The sequence below is a fragment of the Ambystoma mexicanum genome, chromosome 1q, assembly GCF_040938575.1.
Source record: "Ambystoma mexicanum isolate Mex_15411 chromosome 1q, UKY_AmexF1_1, whole genome shotgun sequence".
Taxonomy (NCBI): Eukaryota; Metazoa; Chordata; class Amphibia; order Caudata; family Ambystomatidae; genus Ambystoma; species Ambystoma mexicanum.
Window position 1 is genome coordinate 66,356,908 of NC_090922.1, and position 21,174 is coordinate 66,378,081.

The window sequence follows — 21,174 nt, forward strand, 5'->3', positions numbered from 1 at the left end:
CATTGAAGACGTTCGGCCAGTGGAAATTAACATAACTTTACCCCAAAAAAGGGGGTGGAGGGGGAGGAAAAAAAATAAACTAAAAGGGGGACAGCGTCGCCACTAACATACCCCTACCGGGGATGGGGAAGTGTTCAAAAGCATGGGGAGATATTAAAGCATTGAGGTTCCCACGCAACCCCCGGCAAGGAAGTGCATGACCACAAACTGCCCCATACAGAGCGCACAGAAGGGAAGCATCAGTAATGACGCCGGGAGCTATTCATGCCGCAAGGGAAGTTAAGACCCCCTTTTGAAAAGACAGAAAGCGCCAGGCCCTGTAGTGGAGTTGGGGAGCCATACACTGAACAACAAGACAGATAGACAGGGCTGAAGACACGCAAATGAATGCACCACCTACTATCAGCATGGTGTTACCTTAACCAAACTTTGGACTCTAGTGGTGCTGAATCCTGCACAGGCCTACCTCAAGGAGAGGCCAGTGGGTGGGAGCAGCCAAGACCCTGGGTAGCAGATTGATACACCAGGCTGGAAAAGTGCACCGCAGACAGTGTGGGTCGGATTGTTGCTGGTAATAAGCAGGTCTGGGAAACAACCCGAACACCCAAACACTACTGAAGTGCCAAAACCCGGACTAGAAGAGGGGGCGCAATGGCCCAAAGAGGAGTCAAGACTAAGGCCAAGCAACCAACAATAGACATATTCGCTAAAACGCAACAGTCCCTGGCCGCTTCAGCAAGGAACGCTGACACTGCGCCTGCAGAGGCCACTATGCCGAGAGACGACTACAGGATCCTGGAGGTCATCACGGAACTAAAGTCCTCATGGGGAGTGGCGATGGCAGAATTAAAGGTAGCGCTGGAGACCAAAATTGATGCAGTGGGGATATAGGTCAACCTACTGCGACAGGACTTGAGAAAGCTGGCAGACCGTACGAGTGGCCTGGAAAGTGCGGTGAAAATCAATACGGACACCAGCATGAGCAATGCCAAGGAGGTACACATATTGAAACAGCAAGTGTCTAACCTGGAAAACCAGGCGGACGAGGCCGAAGGACGAGCGAGACGTAATAACATAAGCGTGGTCGGCCTACCCGAAGGGGAGGAGGGGCAAGACCCTACGGAATATGTGGAGAGTATGATCATCCAGGAAATAGGAACGAGCAAGCTCTCCCAGGGGTTTGCGATCGAAAGAGCGCATAGGGCCTTGACGAGAAGACCGCAACCAGGGGCCCCACCCCATGCAATTATAGCCAAGATCCTGAACTACAGGGACAGAAAAGATTTTGGAATTTTTTTGGAAGGGAGGAACAACAACAAGTGCATCGGCAACTATCATTGCATACCCGGACTACACCATGGGAGTACAAAGGGTGCGGTATAACTATGTGGCGATAAAAAGGAGACTGCACACAGCTGGATACAAATACATGCTTCTCTACCCAGAACGGCTGAAGGTCCTACACAAAGGCAAGGCCCATTGTTTCAACACTCCAGAAGAGGCTGCAGACTGGTTGGATGCCCATGGTTGCCCAGAACAAGACCATGATCAAGAGCAGAACGGACAAGTAAGGCGTTGCTGGGGGAGATGATATTGTAGGTGCAGATAGTGAACGGGGAACTAACGGGCACAGGAAACCGCGATAATTAAGCAATTAAGGGCATTTGGACATGTTGGACTGGAATATAGATTGTAATATGAGCACAAGGTCCGCTGTATTTGATAATTAATATTGGAGACATAAGGAGACGTCCTATCCCCAGTAGTTAGAATAGTAAAGGCGCCACTAGGGCGCAATTTCCCTGCGGGGCTCTGAGTACGGGCAAGTGCCAAGAAAAGGGCTAGATGCGGGGCTGCCTGAGATCCAGGGATGGAGCTGGGCGACAGTTGGGAGGGGCGAGGGATACAAGGGAGTTGAGTGTAAAGTTTGGGTATGGAGGGGAGGAGGGAGGGGGTAGTTGGAACGGTTGGGGGTAGTTTAAGTTGGGGTACGAGCCTACACCCTGAAAAGATGAGACTTGGCCTGTACTTGTGGAGGGAAGAGTGGGAACCTAATATGTTATGGGAGACCTTAAAGTAGTTACCTGGAATGTTAGGGGGCTCAATAGCCATTTGAAAAGAAATAAGGTCATGTTGTACCTGCACAGACAGAAGATAGACGTAGCCTTGTTGCAAGAGACTCACCTAACGCAAGAAAAGCTGGAGGTGGTCCGAAAGAAGTTGAGGGGGACTGTCGTGGATATTCAGCTTATGCTAGAGGGGTGATTACCCGAGTTGCACCGCATGTCCCATTTCAGTTACTGCACTCTGCGGTTGAGCCAGACGGGAGGATGGTAATAATAAAGGGGTTGGTGGAAAACAAGGAAATATGTATCAAATACATATGCCCCGAATCAGGCTACGGCGGCATACTTCAGAACTCTATATGGCAAACTTAGCGTAAGCCTTGGGGGGGGGGGGGGGGGCGGTGATTTGAGGAGGAGACTAATTGTGTACTAAACCCGAAAATAGATCAGATACCAAAATAGATAGACCCACCCCAGCTGCCAGGACGTTGCAATCTCTGTTAGCGGATTTTGGGTTAGAGGATGCATGGAGGTCACACAATCCAGAGGATAGACAATATTCGCATTACTCAGCCCCCCAGAACCTACACACTAGACTGCACCATGTATTCCTCACGCATGAACTAATGACAGAAATAGTGCGGGCAGAATACAAAGCAAGGGTCCTCTCGGACCATTCGCCGTTGATGCTAGTATGGCAATACCGACCCCCGAGAGCAAAGATACCGACATGGCGCCTCCGGGCAGAAGCGTCGAAAGATAATATATTTAGGAAGGACATAAGAGAGGAAATAATAAGCTATTTCGAGATGAATACTGGCAGCGTGGCGACAGCGGGTATGCTCTGGGAAGTCCAAGGGGCTACAAGGAGGGAGTCTGGTTGAACTACAAGAAGCAGAAACGGAGCTAGAAACAGCACTGAAATGGGGAGGTAACACTAAGGAAGGTAATGAAGCAATACTTAGGCTGCAACAGAAATGTGCGGGATACTGGGAAAGGTTGTGCAACCTCAACTATAAAAAATACATAGAGAGGCAGAATGCAGGGGGGGGACAAACCAGGGAGAGTCCTAGCATGGCTATACAAAATTGAGACTCCCAGACTTATAATCAGAACGATAACAGAAAATGATGGGCGTATAGTAGACACTCAGGAGGGAGTTAATCAGGAATTTGTAGATTACCGTATCTTGTACGGAGCTGAGGAGGACAGTGATAGCAAAGAAATAAGGGAAACACTGGAGAATATTGGACATCCGCAGATTAGCATAGAAGAGCGGGAGTAACTAGACACACCGATCACTCTAGAGGAATTGGAAGAAGTAGTGAGGCAACTACCCACTACTAAGACCCCGGGGTCGGACGGACTCCCGAGCAAATTTTATAAGATGTATAAAAATTAGGTACTCCCCCCGCTGTCAGAGATGCTAAACGAAGCATATGAAGTCGGAAGACTACCAGAGTCCCTAAGAGAGGCGATCATCATACCACTCCCCAAACCCAATAAGCCTGGTTGTGAGTGCGGCTCCTACAGACCACTGTCGATGTTGAACCAGGACAGTAAAATATTGACTGCGGTCCTGGCAAACAGAATGAGGAGAATCATTAACAAATTAAAACACCCTGACCAGACAGGCTATGTCCCCAACAGGAACATATCCAACAATCTTAGGCGACTCCACCGAGTCATTGAACATGCAAACGGGGATGCGGGTGAGATGGCAATAGTTTTGTTGGAAGCAATAAAGGCCTTTGACTTGGTCAAATGGCCATGGCCGATTGCGGCCCTGACCAATTATGGAATAGGACCGGGGTATCTCAGATGGGCCAAACCTTTATATAGCCAGCCGCTGGCCAGGGTTAAGAAAGGAGCGGTAATATCAGAGAGGTGGCAACTCGGCAGGGGTACTAGGCAGGGATGCCCGTGGTCCCCCATGCTGTACATTTTGGTCTTAGAGCCCCTGGCGATATACTTGAGGCAGCAATATGACATAATAGGCATCACCATAAAGGGGGAACCGCATTTAATTTCCTTGTACGCGGATTCTATGTTGGTGTATATACGCTACCCTGAAGAAAACCTCCAGTATGTCCTGGAGGTGATGGAGCAATTTGCAAGGCTTTCAGGCATAGCTGTGAACCCCAAAAAATCTTGTGTATTTCCACTGGGTAGGTATAAAGGGATCCCGGTAGAGCAGTTACCGATCCTGCAGATACCATGGGAGGTCAGTACGTTCCAATATCTTGGGATAGACATATACCATACGGTAGAAGCAGAGCATCAACACAACACTGAGCAAGCTATTAAGAATGTTGAAAACAGTATGAAGTTCTGGATGAAGCTCCCCTTGGCGATGATGGGACGAGGGGCAATGCTTAAAATGGTGGTCCTGCCAAGACTGTTGCACTATTTTAGGAATATCCCATATTTGATACCTAGACGATTCTTTGCCAGAATAAACAGCATATGCAGGGAATTCCTCTGGCATGGGACAAGGAACAGAGTGGCCCTTTGCAAGTTACAAAACTCACACGAGAAAGGGGGTATAAAATGACCAAACTATGAGATTTACTATATAGCAAGTCAACTACAATATGTAGCTAAATGGCTCTCTGAGGAGCCGACCTCGGAATCCAGGTTGTTCCGCTTGGACTGCGCCCCATTCTTCCTAAAAGAAATGATGTGGTTGCCCAGATCGGATATGGAAGGGCGCCCGATAATGATGTCACTTGGTTGGGAGATATGGCGGAGAACCTGTCAGATAATGGAGAATCCATCCCCGTGCTCCCCGCAGGTTCCATTAGTCGCTCTGGCGGGAAAAGAAAAGCAACAAAGACTAATGATTAGAAAGCACTGGGAACCGGTGGGGATAGCAACACTGGACGACATGTGGCAAGAGGGGAGCATAAAGGACTTTGAGGGGTTGGTGGAAGAAACAGGGCTACATACAGGGCAGTATATCACATACCATAGGGTGGTGCAGCGAATTAAAGAAACATGGTCCAAAGTAGTATTAGCAGATGAACCGGACGCCACCATAGACATAATATATGACATAGCAGAGGGGGGACATGAAATATCTAGAATATATGAGCGGATGATGACCAAAGCTGGGAAGGAGGTGGTACAGCTCAGACAGGACTGGGAAGAAGAAGTGGGTGCCCCAATGAGTGATGGGATGTGGGAGCAGGCACAAGGATATCACGAAAAAGTGTCAAGAAATGCTAGATTACAACAGATACAATTATATATAACTCACAGGGCGTATATGACATCCCAAAAGATAGCCAAATTAAAAAATACAGGACAGTCATGCCCCAAATGTGATGAAGAGAACGCCGGAATGGTACACATGTTCTGGTCATGCCCAATAATAGAGAGATTTTGGGGAGAAATAGCACATAGGATGGAAGAAAAAGGGATCAAAATGGTGGTGGACACAGCGTGGGCTTGCCCGATAGGAGGGTTTCCTAAGCCGCGTAAACTCAAGCATGTAAGTAAACTGAAAGTCCTGGCGTATTTACTAACAAAGAGAAGAATCGCCATGGGGTGGACAGCATGTCATAAACCAAGAATAGAAGTATGGTGGAGAGACCTACATAAATGGGCAGAGGCAGAAACTGCAGTATGGCAGGAAGCAAGCAATGTTGGGGGGGGGGGCGGCAAGAAGAGGCTGGAACCTTGATACTTTGGAAACAACTAATAGCGGAGTTATTTGGGCCCATGCATGATGGAGCAAGTGACCGGGATCCAACAGAAAATATTGAAAAGGAATCCCTACTGCAAAACGGAGAAACAGAACATGAGGGAGAGTAGGCTCGGGAGGGAGGGTGGGAATGGGTGAAACAGTGGACACGAATAAAGTGATGTATATTCAGATATTGTCATATGCATTGTAAGTTTGGTTTGTGTTGGTTGTTGTAACAAATTAATAAAAATTGTTTTTTAAAAAAAAAAAAAACAATGTCGATGAGACACTCAAGGTGTCAGGTTTTTCCATAGGAAAGTGCTAAATCAAAGTAACCAGGGATTCCCAGCCTGACAACAGGGAATATTCTCAGCATTTGAATCCATGAATAATCCAATGCTGGAAAATGTTTCATCTAAAACATTTCTTCTGATTAGTTTAGAGAATGTTGAGGCGGTTATACTTTCACCAAGATGTAGAAAGTGATTTGGTATAGAATAAAATGTAGTTCCAATCACTGAGAATAAGCCACGAGATACAAACATGAATAAAGTGACAACTGTGAAAGTCTGTGTTGAAATGCACTGGAGTTGACAGTTTCTTCTGCCTTTTCATGGAGACAGATGATTGCATGAATGCGCGGAAAGAGCTTTTTTTGCTCCAGCAGCTGCAGGTGTTAAATTTGGCGTGTGCCGCAATAGCAGTGGACATAAGACTGGCGTCTCACTGGATGTAACCACAACATGGCCATGGCTTGCAGTGCTCAGGGCATACAAATGTAAGTGATGCTTGGTAGAAAACCCATTTCCAATAAATTCCCATGAGGTGGGGAGTGGATGTAATGATTGCTCGAGAAAAGTCAGAGGGGTGGCCATTCATTTAAGCCAATCTGTTTTCCTAAACAGTCTCCATGTCTGTCACCTTCTGGTTACCACCCATATATTATCAACATCTATATCCAATATATTTTCAATATCTGCTCGTTCTCCTAACCCAATCCCGTCACTATCATGTTACTTGTTACACTGTTGCTAGCCACTCCCATCTCACCACTATGTTTTGGCACCAAACTTTAAGTTACTGCCCAGACCTCCACCCCCCCGCCCCCCGATACTGTACGCTGCTCCATCAGTGTCCCAATCACGGCCTTCTCCCTGATGCTGCTTCCCTATCTCAATCACATCACTATGCTACATTACCCTGTCAGTCATTCTATTCTACACCAAACCAATCCTTTGTGCCCAGTTGCTCCTTGGCACTGTGTCCCAGAAGCAGTCCACGAAATGTTAATACCGGACCAGGAGGATAGCTCGGGGGTAAAGCATTTGTCTTGGTAGCAAGACAAAAGCAGGGGAACACAGGCTTGAATTCCGATCCCGTGCTTAGAGACTGGTCTCGGGTATTAGGCACGTTACAAAAGATTAATTAATATGGGTTTTAACATATATTTTTACATAACTAAGTTCTGTTTACTTGTATGGATTAACAACTGTTAATACTGCAAGAACCCCAGAAGGTTGCAGAGTTTAGTGATAAAGCAGGCACTTCAGGAAAAGTAGGAGAAAGCTTGGTGTGGTGACAAAGACAGAACCGAACTGTTGGAGATGCGACAGATGTTGAAGCAGAAAGTGCAGAAAAAGTGAGAAGGTCTGACAAAGGAGGGACTGCAGTCGGGGGAGGCGCATTTGACTGCAGGTAAATAGGGGACGTTTGCAGATTATGAACTGAGTGTTGGGAATCGGGGAATCCTCATAACACACAACTGCGATATTGTAATTTTGTGTAGACCTTGCGCATAATAACAAATGCATCAAGTTTCAAATTGACTGGTCCCATTATAATTTTTAATTCCGACATCAGGGTAACATTATACAATTTTCGTCAGGATTGTGTCAACATATACATCTTTATTGACAAAGAAACAGTGTTGCACGCACAAAACGCCTCAAAATATACATCTTCATTGACAAAGTGGTAACATTACTCCTGCGACGCACTTATGACGTGCGTTATGTTACTCTGACTATAAAACAACTTACAAAATGGCGACTGCAAATCCAAACACGACACCAATCCTTTTGCCAAGATTTAACCTCATATAGGTAAGGAAATCACCCATTATTAACAATGGCACGATTGGAACTTTAGCATATCAACAGAAAATCTGTAAGACTACAGTCGAGCATGACCATTGAATAACGCCTTTTCACACAAAAGGATGGCGATCGATCTACTTTTCGAGAACAGAATATATGAATCTATACCCAATAAGGTTGGATAACCTAGAAACAGTATAAGGGGTGAGCATTTTATGCTTACATTTGATGATGCGAAACAAGTTTCACTTTCTAAAAAGTGACATTTAAACTGGCTATATTCATTTAGTAATATACCATCCCTATATCACAGATTTTGACGAGACTTGTGGTGAGTAAAGGATTAAACTGACCAATGGATATTAATACACCATTGGCATGTCACATTTAAGGTGGGGTGTATGACATAATTAAGGTGGGCGATTAACCATTGCTCATTAAACAGAATTAACTGCACAAGTGAGAAGTGCACTGCACAAGCTAGGCAACAATACTACATCCAAATCAATTTGCAATTAATTGAAAATCACACTGGTGAGTGTGAGCAACTATTCCTTAAAACAAAAAATGTATTTGACCACATAATTATAAGATGAATTATTTAACATTCAAAGGAACGGAATGCACATAAATCAAATATGTTAATGGAGTTAGACAACAATTGTATTGATTTGTAGAGAAGATGCTCATATTGAACAATAGTACTCGCTCGAAGTACCACTAATGCAAGTTTTATATATTTTCTCCCTTTTATTCCATTTCTTTATTATTTCACTTCCTTTTCTTATTCTCGCTTTTCTATTTCGCAATCACCAATTTTCGGTTCTAAAATGTTAATATGGATGGTTGAACATATGCTTTTTTTATGGAAAATTATGATGGTATTGGCTATGTATGTTCATATTTTGTAAATTGACAATATATTGAAAAGCCTTGAAAACGACCAGTGGTCGAAACACTTGTCATCAGAGTGCAGACAAAAAAAGAAAAAACACAAACTTCATGTTAGCATTAAGAATGCAAATGTGTTTGGATGATTAATCTAAGGAGAAGCGCATAGCCCAGAAAGTATATTCATTATAGGGAATCGGGGAAGGTTTGCTAATAAGGCAGGAATTGTTGAAGTTCAGGAATGTTTTATGATTAAGAGCAGACCAGTGGAAAGGGGTGTGGGATCTTATTTGGTGCACAGCTACCTCATGGATAACTTGCAACTGCAGTTACAGAGAGCAGAGGGCCAAGGCGGTGTGAATAATTAATTATAGAAATAGGTCTGTATCTTAGAGTTTTTTTTTACCTGATCTGATTTTCACTTACCCATCAGCTGGTCTTGCAATTTCTTCCTCTCTGGGTTTTCTCCCTCACTATCACTGTCACTCCTGCGGAGCAGCAAAGACATAGAAACCTCAGTTTGCAAAGAAACCTGAAGAACAATGTTACAGAAAAGCACTGTTGTAGGTCTGCAGGCCACCCATTGGACGCGGTCACTCAAATCACTGACCCAAGGGGGCCAGCACATCCTGTGATGCACAGTAAGTCACACCGCAAGGAAGACAGGTTGGAGCAGCTGGCACTGCATGGTACCAGCTAGGTGAGTTTGGTGGAGGTGGGAACATGGTGGGATGGATTATAGCGGCACAAGTCACAAGAGAAGTCTGGAGGCCTTGTTTGGCAAAAAGGGAGGTGCCACCCCACTCTCCCCAAGAGCTACTGGTGGTAGAAAGTGCTGGCACATTTTGGAGAGAGAAATATGACTGAGTGGGGTGGGCAGCGTTAGGCTAGTGGCATTGGATGTAGGCAGTGTGATGGAGAAGGCAGCATTGGACCTTGATCCAAAAATCGCAGAATAAGGTAGTCTATGCAGCCTAACAAAAACGAAAATCTGATGAAAGCAATTCCCCTTCACACCACCCCTGGCTTACCCTTTGTCATTTTGTGACTCTTTCACAGGTTTCTTGCTCTGCTTGTCTTTATTCTTTAAATAATCTTTCAGCTTCTCAGCCCGGTCGAGATACTGCAAACACTTTCCCCGGATGCTTTCTTTCGCCTTGTCACTGTGCGCCTCATCTATGAAAAGAATCCCAGAGTGTGTAAGGAGTTATAGAAACAGTCATATTGTAGCCCTCTGTACAAAGTTTTCTCATTTACATGTATGACTGACTATCCATGAACGATTCAACCCGCTTTAGCCTGCAGTCCGTAACACAACAAGTAAGATTAAACAAAAAAACCCTGTTCCAGTCTATTAAACCCCCTCTAACGAATTATATAGGCCCATTGCATTTTCTACACAACCATCAATTACTTAAATCCAAGACTAGAGTGTGTACAACAATCTGGCTCATTGAGAAATTTTACACAATTCCCCTTCTCTTCCACCCCAACCATGCACTAATGAAACAATGTAGGCAGGGGTTGAGAAACCTGCTTGAGACACTGGTCTCTGCTCAGGCAGGTTGGTCTCAAGGCAGAGAAAGAGGATAATGTTCATGCCGAAGGCTAAATGATAGCCACTAATGATTGAGGGAGTTTGCCTTTTCGATACACAATGCAAAGTGTGTGCTTTGGAGAAACTGCCATCTGGATCGGAGGATAATGAAAAAAGTTACCCAAAACCAAAATCTCCAACAGCAGCATAGACCTAAACAATAACATTGGTATAACAATGCTTTATAGTCAGAAAAACACGTAGGAACGCCACAAAAAAGTACAGTGGATTTTCCAGACTGGTGTTCACAACTGAACATAAGTTTGCATGATCATGAAATAGCTAGGCAAGCTTGTAGGAGATCACATTCCAGAAAACTCACATTTTATGGCATGGAGAAAGTACTCCACAGCATGTTGATAAAGCCTCAGTGCCTCTTCATAGTTCTTGGCCTTGTCCTCCTCGGTTGCTTTTGTTACTAGATCAATGGCTTTCTGGAGAAGGGAAGTGAAAGTGGGAAAGAGAAAGCGAAAAAAAGCAAGGAAAGGAGAGAAAGGTTGTTATTGAAGAAAGCATTGCTCAACATGCCTGCAGTTGACGACTACAATGTGTATTTGAATAATTCACATCGGTAATGATGCAAAATAAACTTTCTATGCAAAACCCACAATACTTCTGATGCGCCCCTGAAGCTGAAAACTGAGCAAACCGACAGAGCAAAGAGACTACAGTCATTTCCCACTTATTTCCAAGTATTACAGGACACATAGATGGAAAGGTTCCTTCCAATTGTTTTGGGGTCTTATTTGCATTTGTGACCCAAATGATCGTTACTTTATAATCAGTTAGCTAAATGAAAATGAAAGTAGCAACTGGAGGACAATGCAGAGTCGGTTTTCTCTTGCAGCAACTTATCCACTGGCTTCCCCGATCCATGTCCATACCGAAGCAATACAACATTTAAACTGAGGAGACATATTGGTCTATGTTGAACTCCTGCAAATCACGGTCATGAATGAAAGGAACCTATTAAAAGTGTAAGTGGTCATTTGTGAGCGACATGAACCATTTTACAGTTGGCTTAGAAGACTGGTGCATATTCACACATTTACTGCCGAGTTTCTAATGCAATTTAAGGGTCATTGCCTCCATTAAATTGTTTCAAAATCTTGTCCAACTCGAACACATATCATTATTAGTTAAAAAGGTTTATATTCTAGTGCAATATGTGTTAAACAGTCCCAAACGAACAGCTCCCCAGAAAACAGCCAAACATCTCTGTTTACAAAAAACAATGTTGCAAAAAACAAAACAAAAATTTGTAAGCATCAATGACGCATTTCAAAAAGGAAACAATTTCTAACTGTTCAATTGATCCCAAAATATCAAATTCAAATACTGAGTTACCAATTTCTCCTAACCAGGAAAAGCACACCAAAAAAACATATTACAAATGCCACCAAACAAGTGCCCTAGGTATACTTCAGTACAGTCTCTAACATCAGTCCAAAAGAGACTGCTGAATAAATTGAAGGGTCCTCAAATGTGGGCAAGTTGGCAAACTTGGGTAAGAAACGGAAGAAACCGCTAATGGGTTGAGTGCACACTGGGTAATCGGAGGCAATAAAAAGGGTGCTGCAAGAAATCAGTCCTCGGTTCCAGGCTTTTCAACACTCACATCCAGCCCACTCACTAAAAATATTAAAATAAGTGATTTTTATAGGTGTGCAGTCAAAAAGTCGAAAACATGTCGAAAGACAATGTCGAAAAAAACCAAAAATCAAATGTTTTATTTTTTTCATTGTATGTTTATTTAGGGTTCCGGGAGTAAAAAAAAAAAGGGTAAAACACACAAAACATTTTTAAAAAGGGGTTTTGGGGGAACCCCCCCATTTCGAACAAAAATCAATTTAAAAAAAATCGACAGAATGTCATTCGATTTTATGACTATAAACCATTTTTATATATAGGTTTCAAGCTATAACAATTCTGCTTATTAGAAGTACACATTCTTCATGTTGCGCATTAGCTACAGAACAAAAGAGTACATAACTTTAGGATGTATATTTAAAAAGCACTCGATCAGTGGAAAATAATTACTGAGCAGATGAAATGTCCAACAGAGATACAGAGGTAGGGAGTGAAAGAGTAAGACATGATTTGTTGAAGCAAAAACTGGTCTCAGTATTTTTTTAAAGGAAATATTTCTCTGTTAAGTTGCTCAGAAGTAAAAACAAATATGAAATACAAGGAAGAAAAGCTACACGCCCCACAAAAAAAAGAGCAGAATGAAGCTGGGCGATGTGCCTAGTATGAAAAAGAGAAAAAACTAATTTAGTGTTACATCGCCATATCTCTTACTAGGATTGGAATGATCAACCTGCCTCGTCTTTTTTGCTCGGCACATAGATAAGAACTTCATACAACTATTCCATGACACTACTAGCTACGTTTTAGTTTCTTGGATTATAGTTTTTTAAATAAATGTCTCTATTTTACTCTTCTTTTCTACCTAATGGAACAAGGACCCCTGTCTCACCCTGGCTGGGTGCGATCGTGGTGGTGCCTAAAGGAGCCAGGTAAGTGATGTTGGGCCCAGGGCCTCAATGGGGAGGATCCCTTAGATCTACCCCACAGCACTATGGGGTAAAGGCTTGTCACATGCGGGACAAAAAGGACGTTGTCTCTAAGCTGAAAGCCATTTCAAGATTGCCATGTTGCTGGATCAGAAGATCAGATAAGCGTGGATTATAAAGCCCTACAATATTACATCACGGTCCCCATAGCAGGTGCAAGAGCAATGATAGCAAGGCTCTTCAACTTCCAGGTGTATGTATACTGTGCATGTCTGCCAGTGCAGGAGCCAAGAAAGTGGAACAGTCGCTTACAGACACCTCACTGCTGACAGCAGTTTTTACGGCCAATTTCACTCAAGAGTCAACCTAATGCTACCCAGGTCCCAATTTTCGAATTCCAAACAATTCACGATGGGGACACCGAGCGGAGCGGTTGGAACCCCTGTACAGGGCACTACATACGGCCTGTAACCGGCATTGTTCATTTGTTACAACACATCTACTAGCAGCGTATGTAAGTCCCACGTTCCTGCACATAACTGTTGACTGTACCATTGTCTCTAAACCTGTGACAACTATCAACTGTGTAAATTACTGCTAGTACCCCAACTTATTATTGGTAGCCTCTCACATCTTTGTACCACAAACCTGTATCATACTGCTCTGTCTATCCAAGTGTGCCTACAAATGTACTGGCTCCTCCCGACACTTTGTATTCCGTTCCTGCCATTCACTACAACCTCCAGCACTAAACCCTCCGCCATCAACCCTCACACGATACTTACACCTAAAATACAGCATCTCGCTGTAGGCCCATCACACACAACTCTCCCCTTCCCCACCTGAGCCACTATCCCTCAACCTTACCCACCCCTACTTTGTACACACAATACTGACCCTCTTTGCACCATGCCATGCACCAACTCATATCTGAATTCACTTGCCTTATGGCTGGAACACTTTGCTACTAAGCCTACGCCCAACCAACCTTGCGCTCTCCACCTTAAGAACCTCAGATTAGGTTCAAGATTCTGCCACAAAACTCAACACTCACACCACCATACCAATACCAAACTCCACATTTTCCAGGGTAATTCCACAGCTTTATCTGTGCCTATCGATACCACATTTCCAAACTTTAAAGACGCCCCTATTCTCCTCCATGACAGCACAAACACTGAAAAAGACACTATGGTCAAAGGGGCCCTTGTCAATGCTAGATCCCTCCTAGCTCATGCGATTGACATTCCGGCTTTGTCAACCAAGACCTCGACTTCCTAGCTGTCACCGAAACAGGGTTACACGCTGCAGCTGGACCCTCTCTGTCCTTGGCCATCCCGGACAATTACGCCATCATTAGATGTAATAGGAACTCCAACCACTCTAACGGTGGTGGAGTTGCCTTTATCTTCAAATGATCCCTTGAACTCGGGCACATTCCTAACTAGCAGATCTCATCAGCTGAATTACTATCAGTTAAACTGCAGATATCACCCAATCAAACTACCACAATGCATCTTATTTACCGGCCGCCAGGGCCTATTACCACCTTTACTGATATTGCATCCCTCTTCGCAGCCAACAACAAACGTAAGTCCCAAATTATACTACTGGGAGACCCTAACCTTGGATTCCAAGACCCAAACGACTCTAAAGCCCTTGATCTTGCCAGTACCTTATCAGACCTAGGATTCAGCCATCATATCCATGCACCCACGCATATCAAAAGGTAGAACCCTTGACAGGCTCTCTGATCTGAATTGTAGCATCAACACGGTGTCCATCACACCTTGTATGTGGTCAGATCATCACAAAATTACCTTCTCCATTAAATCCTGCCATCAAAGTCCCAACAAAATATCGCCCCATCCATCAGTAACAGAAATAAGGACATTACAAAAGAGAAACTGCTCCCACTTATCATTCCCCTCCTCAACAAAGTATCGATATCCTATTCGGACCTTACAGTATTAGTAGATACCTACAACCAAACTATCCAAAAAGCTCTAAATACCATAGCCCCACTGAAATTACGGAAACCTAAACCTCATGCTCATCTCAATTCGTGGTTCACACCACATCCGAGACACCTACGTAAAGCGAAAAGAAACGCAGAGGCACACTGGAAAAGTCTTCCTACAGATGCCAATAAAAGCGCTCTGATCTTAGCCTCTTTCAATTACAAAGAAGCGAGATTCATTGCAAAAAAAGACACGTATAGTAAGCGCATCCTTCAGGCTGAATCTAACACTAAGGAGCTTTTCAAGATCCTAAAGGAACTCGAATCTCCCATAGCCCTACTCGACAATTGTAACTCCGACACCCCCTGTTGTACTAATATCCAAAAAGCACTCCTTGATAAAATCTCCACACTCCAAAGCAAAATCAACACCAAAAAATGCAGCCTTCTCTCCGATTCGCTACCCAACTTCCTCACAAACAAAATCCAACCTACCACACACTCCGTCAAACCCTTCTGTTTCTCACCTCTCTCCATCTTTGAAGTGGAAAACATTATAAAAAAACAAACCTTCGAATTGTCAAGGTGATTCTTGCCCTGCACCCGTCCTTAAGGAAGCTGCCCACGATCTGGCCCCCTTCATAAGCACCTTTATTAATGCCTCCTTCAAATCCAGCACAGTCCCTGATAACCTCAAGGATGCGAGGGTCATGCCCCTAATAAAAAAAAAACCTACCTTAGATCCTAGCAACCCATCCAATTACAGACCTATTACCACGGTACCCTTTTTACTCAAAATGTTGGACCGCACTGCCCATTTACAAATTCAGGATTATTTAGAATCCAGTAAAGTCCTTGGCCTCCGACAATCTGGATTCCGACCGAGGCACGGAACAGAAACTGCCCTCATTAATTTAAAATCACAAATCGAAGACCTAAATGACAAGGGTAAAATGGCCCTTCTACTTTTGCTAGACCTATCTGCAGCATTTGATTTGGTCAACCACCACATTCTCTGCCACCACCTCAAAACTGCGGCCCATTTTTCTGATGAAGCCACTTCCTGGATCCGATCCTTTCTGGCAAACAGAACTATGCAGGTCTTCTCCCCTTCTGCATCTGTCGAACCTTCACCAGTCCTATGTGGGGTCCCGCAAGGGTCCTGTGTCTCACCCACACTGTAAAATGTCTTCACAAAGCCACTCTCTGATATTCTTGACTGTCTGGGGGTCACTTACACTAATTACGCTGATGACACCCAGATACTCATCCCTATCACTGGTGACTACGAGGCTGACTCGAAAGCCCTTAACGATGTTTACCTATTTATCCAGGCTTGGATGGCGCATCATGGGCTCCGTTTAAATGATGAAAAAACCAAGTTACTCATCCTAGGCTCCCACTCCAGACTCAATAAATTGGACCCGTCCTTCAAATCATTTATCATCAACGGCAACACAATCAAGGTATCCAATGATACCAAAACCTTAGGTTTTTATCTTGACTCAACCTTATCCCTTAAGAGACAAACCAACGCGGTGGCATCGGCCTCTGCCTATACATGCAAACTCATTACTGCATGCAGGCCCTTCCTCACGGCGTCAAACTGCATCATCCTGGCCAGAACTCTCATTATGGCTAAAATCGACTAATGCAATGCCCTATATCTAGGGACCAGTCAAAGAAACATTAACAAGTTACAGATAACGCAGAGCAATGCCATCAGGGCTGCTATGAACATCCCCAGGAAACTCCACATCTCCAACACCAGGCGCAGCTTACACTGGCTCCCTGTTCACAGATTTCCCTCAAAATCCTTGCTCGCACCCATTAGTGCCAGTCCAATCCTGTTCCTGCTTATTTAGCTAACCGCTTCTTCCCCCACTCCTCTTCCCGCCCTGCCCAAGCCAACACCTTATCCACGCCTAGATTTAAGCTGCAAAAAGCAAGTGGGCCCAGCTTCCCAGTCCTCGCTGCCAAATTATGGAACACGCTTCCTAACCCACTCAGAGCTGAACTGTCCTATCACTCTGAAGAATAAAGCCAAAACCTGGCTCTTTGCACAGGACCATGCCCTTACATGCGCCTAACTACCCACACTGTGCGCCTATTATCTGCCCTAACTCGCTCATTTGTAATAGGACCTATACCTTTAAATATGCATCCCCTTTGGTAATTTAATGCACAACATCTGTACTATACTGTCATTTGTGTATAGTCTGCACACCTACTCTGTAATTCATTCCAGTACTGTGTGTAACATGTTAATACCCAGTTGGTATTGCATATTATTCCTGCATACCTGTAAATATTATCCTGTATACGTGGTGACGCTCACCACTTTGTATTATTTGTCTGTAACTATGTACATATAAGAAATGCACCCAGATGCCCTTGGGCCAGGTGCGCAATAAAAATAAACTAAATACAAATACACTCGGATTTTGAGAAGAGTGGCCCACAATTGAGGTAAGCGGCCAATCATAAAATGATGACCATACACAGCGGATGAGATGGTGAAAAGTTTTTATAATGAAGAAGTTGGTTTGGAGACCATAGAATAAGGAAAGGTCTCTCCTGTCCTGATGAAGGTGGTCAAGTTGTAACCGGATCAAGGTGGTCAAGTTGTAACCACTGAAACGTGTCAACGTACAGAAGGGATGTATTGAAATCCTCATATACCCAGTGAAACTGGTATTGTACGATCGGACTGAAAAAAAAGGTCTGACCGTAAAATACAACGGAAAAATGCTACCACCAAAAGTTCGAACCTATGGTGGTAGCATTGCAGGTAATTAAAAATAAAAAAAAAAAAAGACTGCAGGGGCTACAGGGGTGTCCCCCGCACCAGCCCGCTCACTATACTTTGTAGTATAGTGAGCGGGGGTTGCGGGGAAACCCCTGCAGCCCCCGTAGTATGTAAGTGTGTTCGCATGAGAAAGGTGCAAACTTTTGGTAGTTCGCACCTTTCTCATGTGAACCTTCCGGCCGCGGCAAAATCAGCCACGGTCGGATCACTTCGAATAAGTGAAACTAGCATATTTCTTTTGTATAGGCGTAATAGTTACACTCCTAGTTTTGCATAGATTCTCTGGAGTAGTAAGTACATCTGAGCAGTCCATACTAATACAATAGGGGTTACATATAGACTAACCGTTTTATTTTACTTATGGTATACAGATGGGCATTAGTAAAGTGAGGTAGACACATTTCGGTACCATTTCTGTTCATCTGTTTCCTAATACACAATATCTGTTCACCACAATAACTGCAAGTGCTTTACTTTTATATTGTTGACATAAGGGATCTATAAAGACAGTTCTGTCTTTTGCTCTATCCTTTCCTTAGAGAGGCAACCCATCCTCCTCCTCTAGGGATAGCATAGGTATATAAGAGGGAAAGGGGAAAGTAGATTTCCTTTACAGTGATAGTGACCTGTTGTCTAGCACGTCGGAATTTAAATAACAGGTTTCTCTTTCTAGTGTGTTACAATGTTGTACACCCCTAACAGGCCCGTAAAACATAATGCAGAAATCGTACCTCAGAAGGATCAGCAATTACTTAAATGGCTGACAAAGGACTACAAGCCACCCATTCTCCCTTGGCCTCCACTCCTTTGTCCTTTTCTCCCATACATGCCTATCTCTATCCAGTCCAGTGTCTGCCCCTCGACCCTCCATCTTTCCACTCCCTGCCGTTCCATTCTTTCTCCTTGCTCACCTGCCACCTTCCCCCATCAACCACCCTCAACAGCTCTTCACTTAGCCCACCAACCCTTTTCACACCTCTCATGCTCCCCTCCACTCTCCCAATACATCCAACCAGTCAAATTTCCAAACAGAGGTGCAATGATTATGATGATTGCATGGACCGCGAACTCCCTGAGCATGTACTCATCAAAATAACCATGGTTCACCCACCACTATCTGATGGTACACAATTCCAAGACACCAGGTTATAAAATGATGGTCATGAACCACAACAAAATGGTCAGTCATAGCATTGCCTTCTAGGAAAATCTCATATCTGCCAACCCCACCCAAATGTGAAGCCCTTTTTGACAAACACACAAATAACCACCCATCACCCACTCCTCCCAACAGCTCTACAGTTAACAAAGTAAAATTGCTTCCATGGCTAACCTTTCCAGGAACTCCAAATTCACCATCTTTCTAACCCACTCATGTCTGACAAATGTGTGGGATTGCAGCTTGGCATGTCTAACAAAGGCTGAGAGCTGCCAACCTGAAGTCTCTTTACAACACTAGTGAGAGGCTGAACTCACTTGGCCAGACACATCCCCAGCACCATATTCGGCTAACGGATTGACCCTATTAGGACCAAGCTACACCTGCTCATTTGGGTCAACCAAAAAGCCACCCTCTTGAACTTCCGTGCCTGCTGATTTCTCCCCTTGCCCTGCATGTATCTGGACCACTCTACTGGGCTATCTCGCAAAACGTAATCCCCAAACTGAAGTCCCTCTCACTTTCGTGCCATTCCTATCCCTAACATCCCCGGATATTGCCTCTGCTTTATGACAGGAATGAGCAGCCAGAAGCAGGAAACAACTGGAGATGCTGCAGCTGTAGTCACCATCTTAGTCACCTCAATTACTGACAAACTCACTATGGACCAAAACCTCAAACAATTAAAATCTTCCCTAGAACTAAAATCCCAGAACAAGTACATGTGCACTTCCAATTAACAGCCAAGCTTGCTAACCAAGAAGGGTGCACCCAACTCAAACAATCTAGTTGATCAAGTACAAATCAATTTCAGACAACAGCGACAAGGCAGCTTTTTTGAGGGGAGGTCGGTGATGGTCACCTTGGGACTCAGAGCTCCCACTGGGGAACCCCCAAGCTCGAAGGGCACGGAAACACTTATTAAATACAGGCCTTTAAGCTTGGGAGAGGTGGAAGCCCCCACTAGCCAGCAATGGAATCGTTACTTGGTGCCTATGGAAATCCATGTACCAGGTTTCGTAAAGAGTTGCGCGGTTGGCAGAAGCCCTGCGACTACAATGTATACATTTCACATTATGACTAACAAGGAAAACAAACGAGTGTCTTGCAGAAAGGAAGCACCTATCCCGCATTGTTTTCCCACTCCAGCAAATGTCAAAATAGTGACAAAGTCATTCCAAGATGGCCGCCGGGAGGTTGAGACGAGTCTAAACCGCGCTCTCCCCGGGCCGCCAAAATAAGCACATAAAAGCAGCGAAACGTGAGGGATCAGCGAGCGGATCGCCCCCCCATAGTCCCCTGAAGCCTCCGGTCCGACAGCGAGTCTGAAGGGGCGCAGGAAAAGCCACGGAACCGAGAGCGATAGCGACCGCCCATCCCCCATCGGGAAATCCCACCTGCAGAGCCGGCAACTGCTTCGGAACAGATCGGGAGGCCGCGCCGTTTACAGAAGCGAGGAGCGGGAGCCGCGGCGACAGGGGCGGGCTTCATCCCTCCCGGCGCTCTGCCGAGGCGCTCTCACCTGGGGCAGAATCAGTAAGCAGCAGATTAAGAGGACCGTGGAGCGGCCGCGTCGGCCTCTCCCCCACCCCCCATTGAAGTTATCCGGCACCGGGCACTCCAGCGCCATACGCGGAGGCCACGGGTTAAGGAGCCCAAGCTAAGTGGGACAGGAGATCCAGCGGCTGAAGCCGCATCCACCGGGGGGAAGCACGTACTCAGCGCTGAGGAAAGCTGGGAGCCTCCCGCTCAGCGTGGACACCACGGAGCCCGGAGAGGGGAACGCCGGCGGGGAATAATTCCTAGAGGTGAGCGCAGCGGCAAAGGGTACCAGTTCCTGGGACCCCCCCGGCAACAATAACAGCCTCACAGAGGAAGGGATGCAGAACTGGTAACCTGCAGAGGGGCACGGGGGAAGTGTCAACCCCATAGACCCATAGAAGACATCAGGTACCGGACACACGGAGAGCAGCCCCTATAGCACATTACGAGGATGCATATGGGATAAGGATCCCAAGGAGTGCGGGCAGCAGTGGCATACGCATTCACCGGGGGTGGCGCGCACTCTGCGCTGAAGGAAGGCAAAGGCCTCCCTCGTGGAAAAGTGAACGCCGGCTGGCAACGATCCCCGGAGGGGAGTGGACCGCGGCGGCTGGGAGGAGGCGGACCCTGAGGCACGGGATCTCCCCCGGAGCCCCACAGCCCACAACTGGAGTACTAAACGCCTCATAAAGTAGGGGTACAGAGAAGGTAAACCCGCAGAGGGGAGCAGAGGAACGACACCCCCGGCAGTAAAGAAAGGCGCCAAAGCGAACACGGCCGGGAGATAGGGGAGGATACTGCAACAGGGAGTAGGGAGTCCCCACCAAAGCAGTGAGACCTGCGCGGGGTC

The 21,174-nt window shown here is 45.2% G+C and overlaps 1 protein-coding gene across 1 annotated transcript in view; it reads right to left on the reverse strand.

The window, feature by feature from the left end:
- The window catches only part of VPS4A (vacuolar protein sorting 4 homolog A), a 376,913-nt gene that overhangs the window by 256,348 nt on the left and 99,391 nt on the right, over positions 1-21,174 (reverse strand). The window contains exons 2-4 of the mRNA XM_069635536.1: positions 10,661-10,772; positions 9,773-9,917; positions 9,168-9,229 (exon numbers count right to left, since the gene is read on the reverse strand). Of these exons, the coding sequence (XP_069491637.1) occupies positions 9,168-9,229; positions 9,773-9,917; positions 10,661-10,772 (319 nt within the window). The remainder of the gene's footprint in view (positions 1-9,167; positions 9,230-9,772; positions 9,918-10,660; positions 10,773-21,174) is intronic.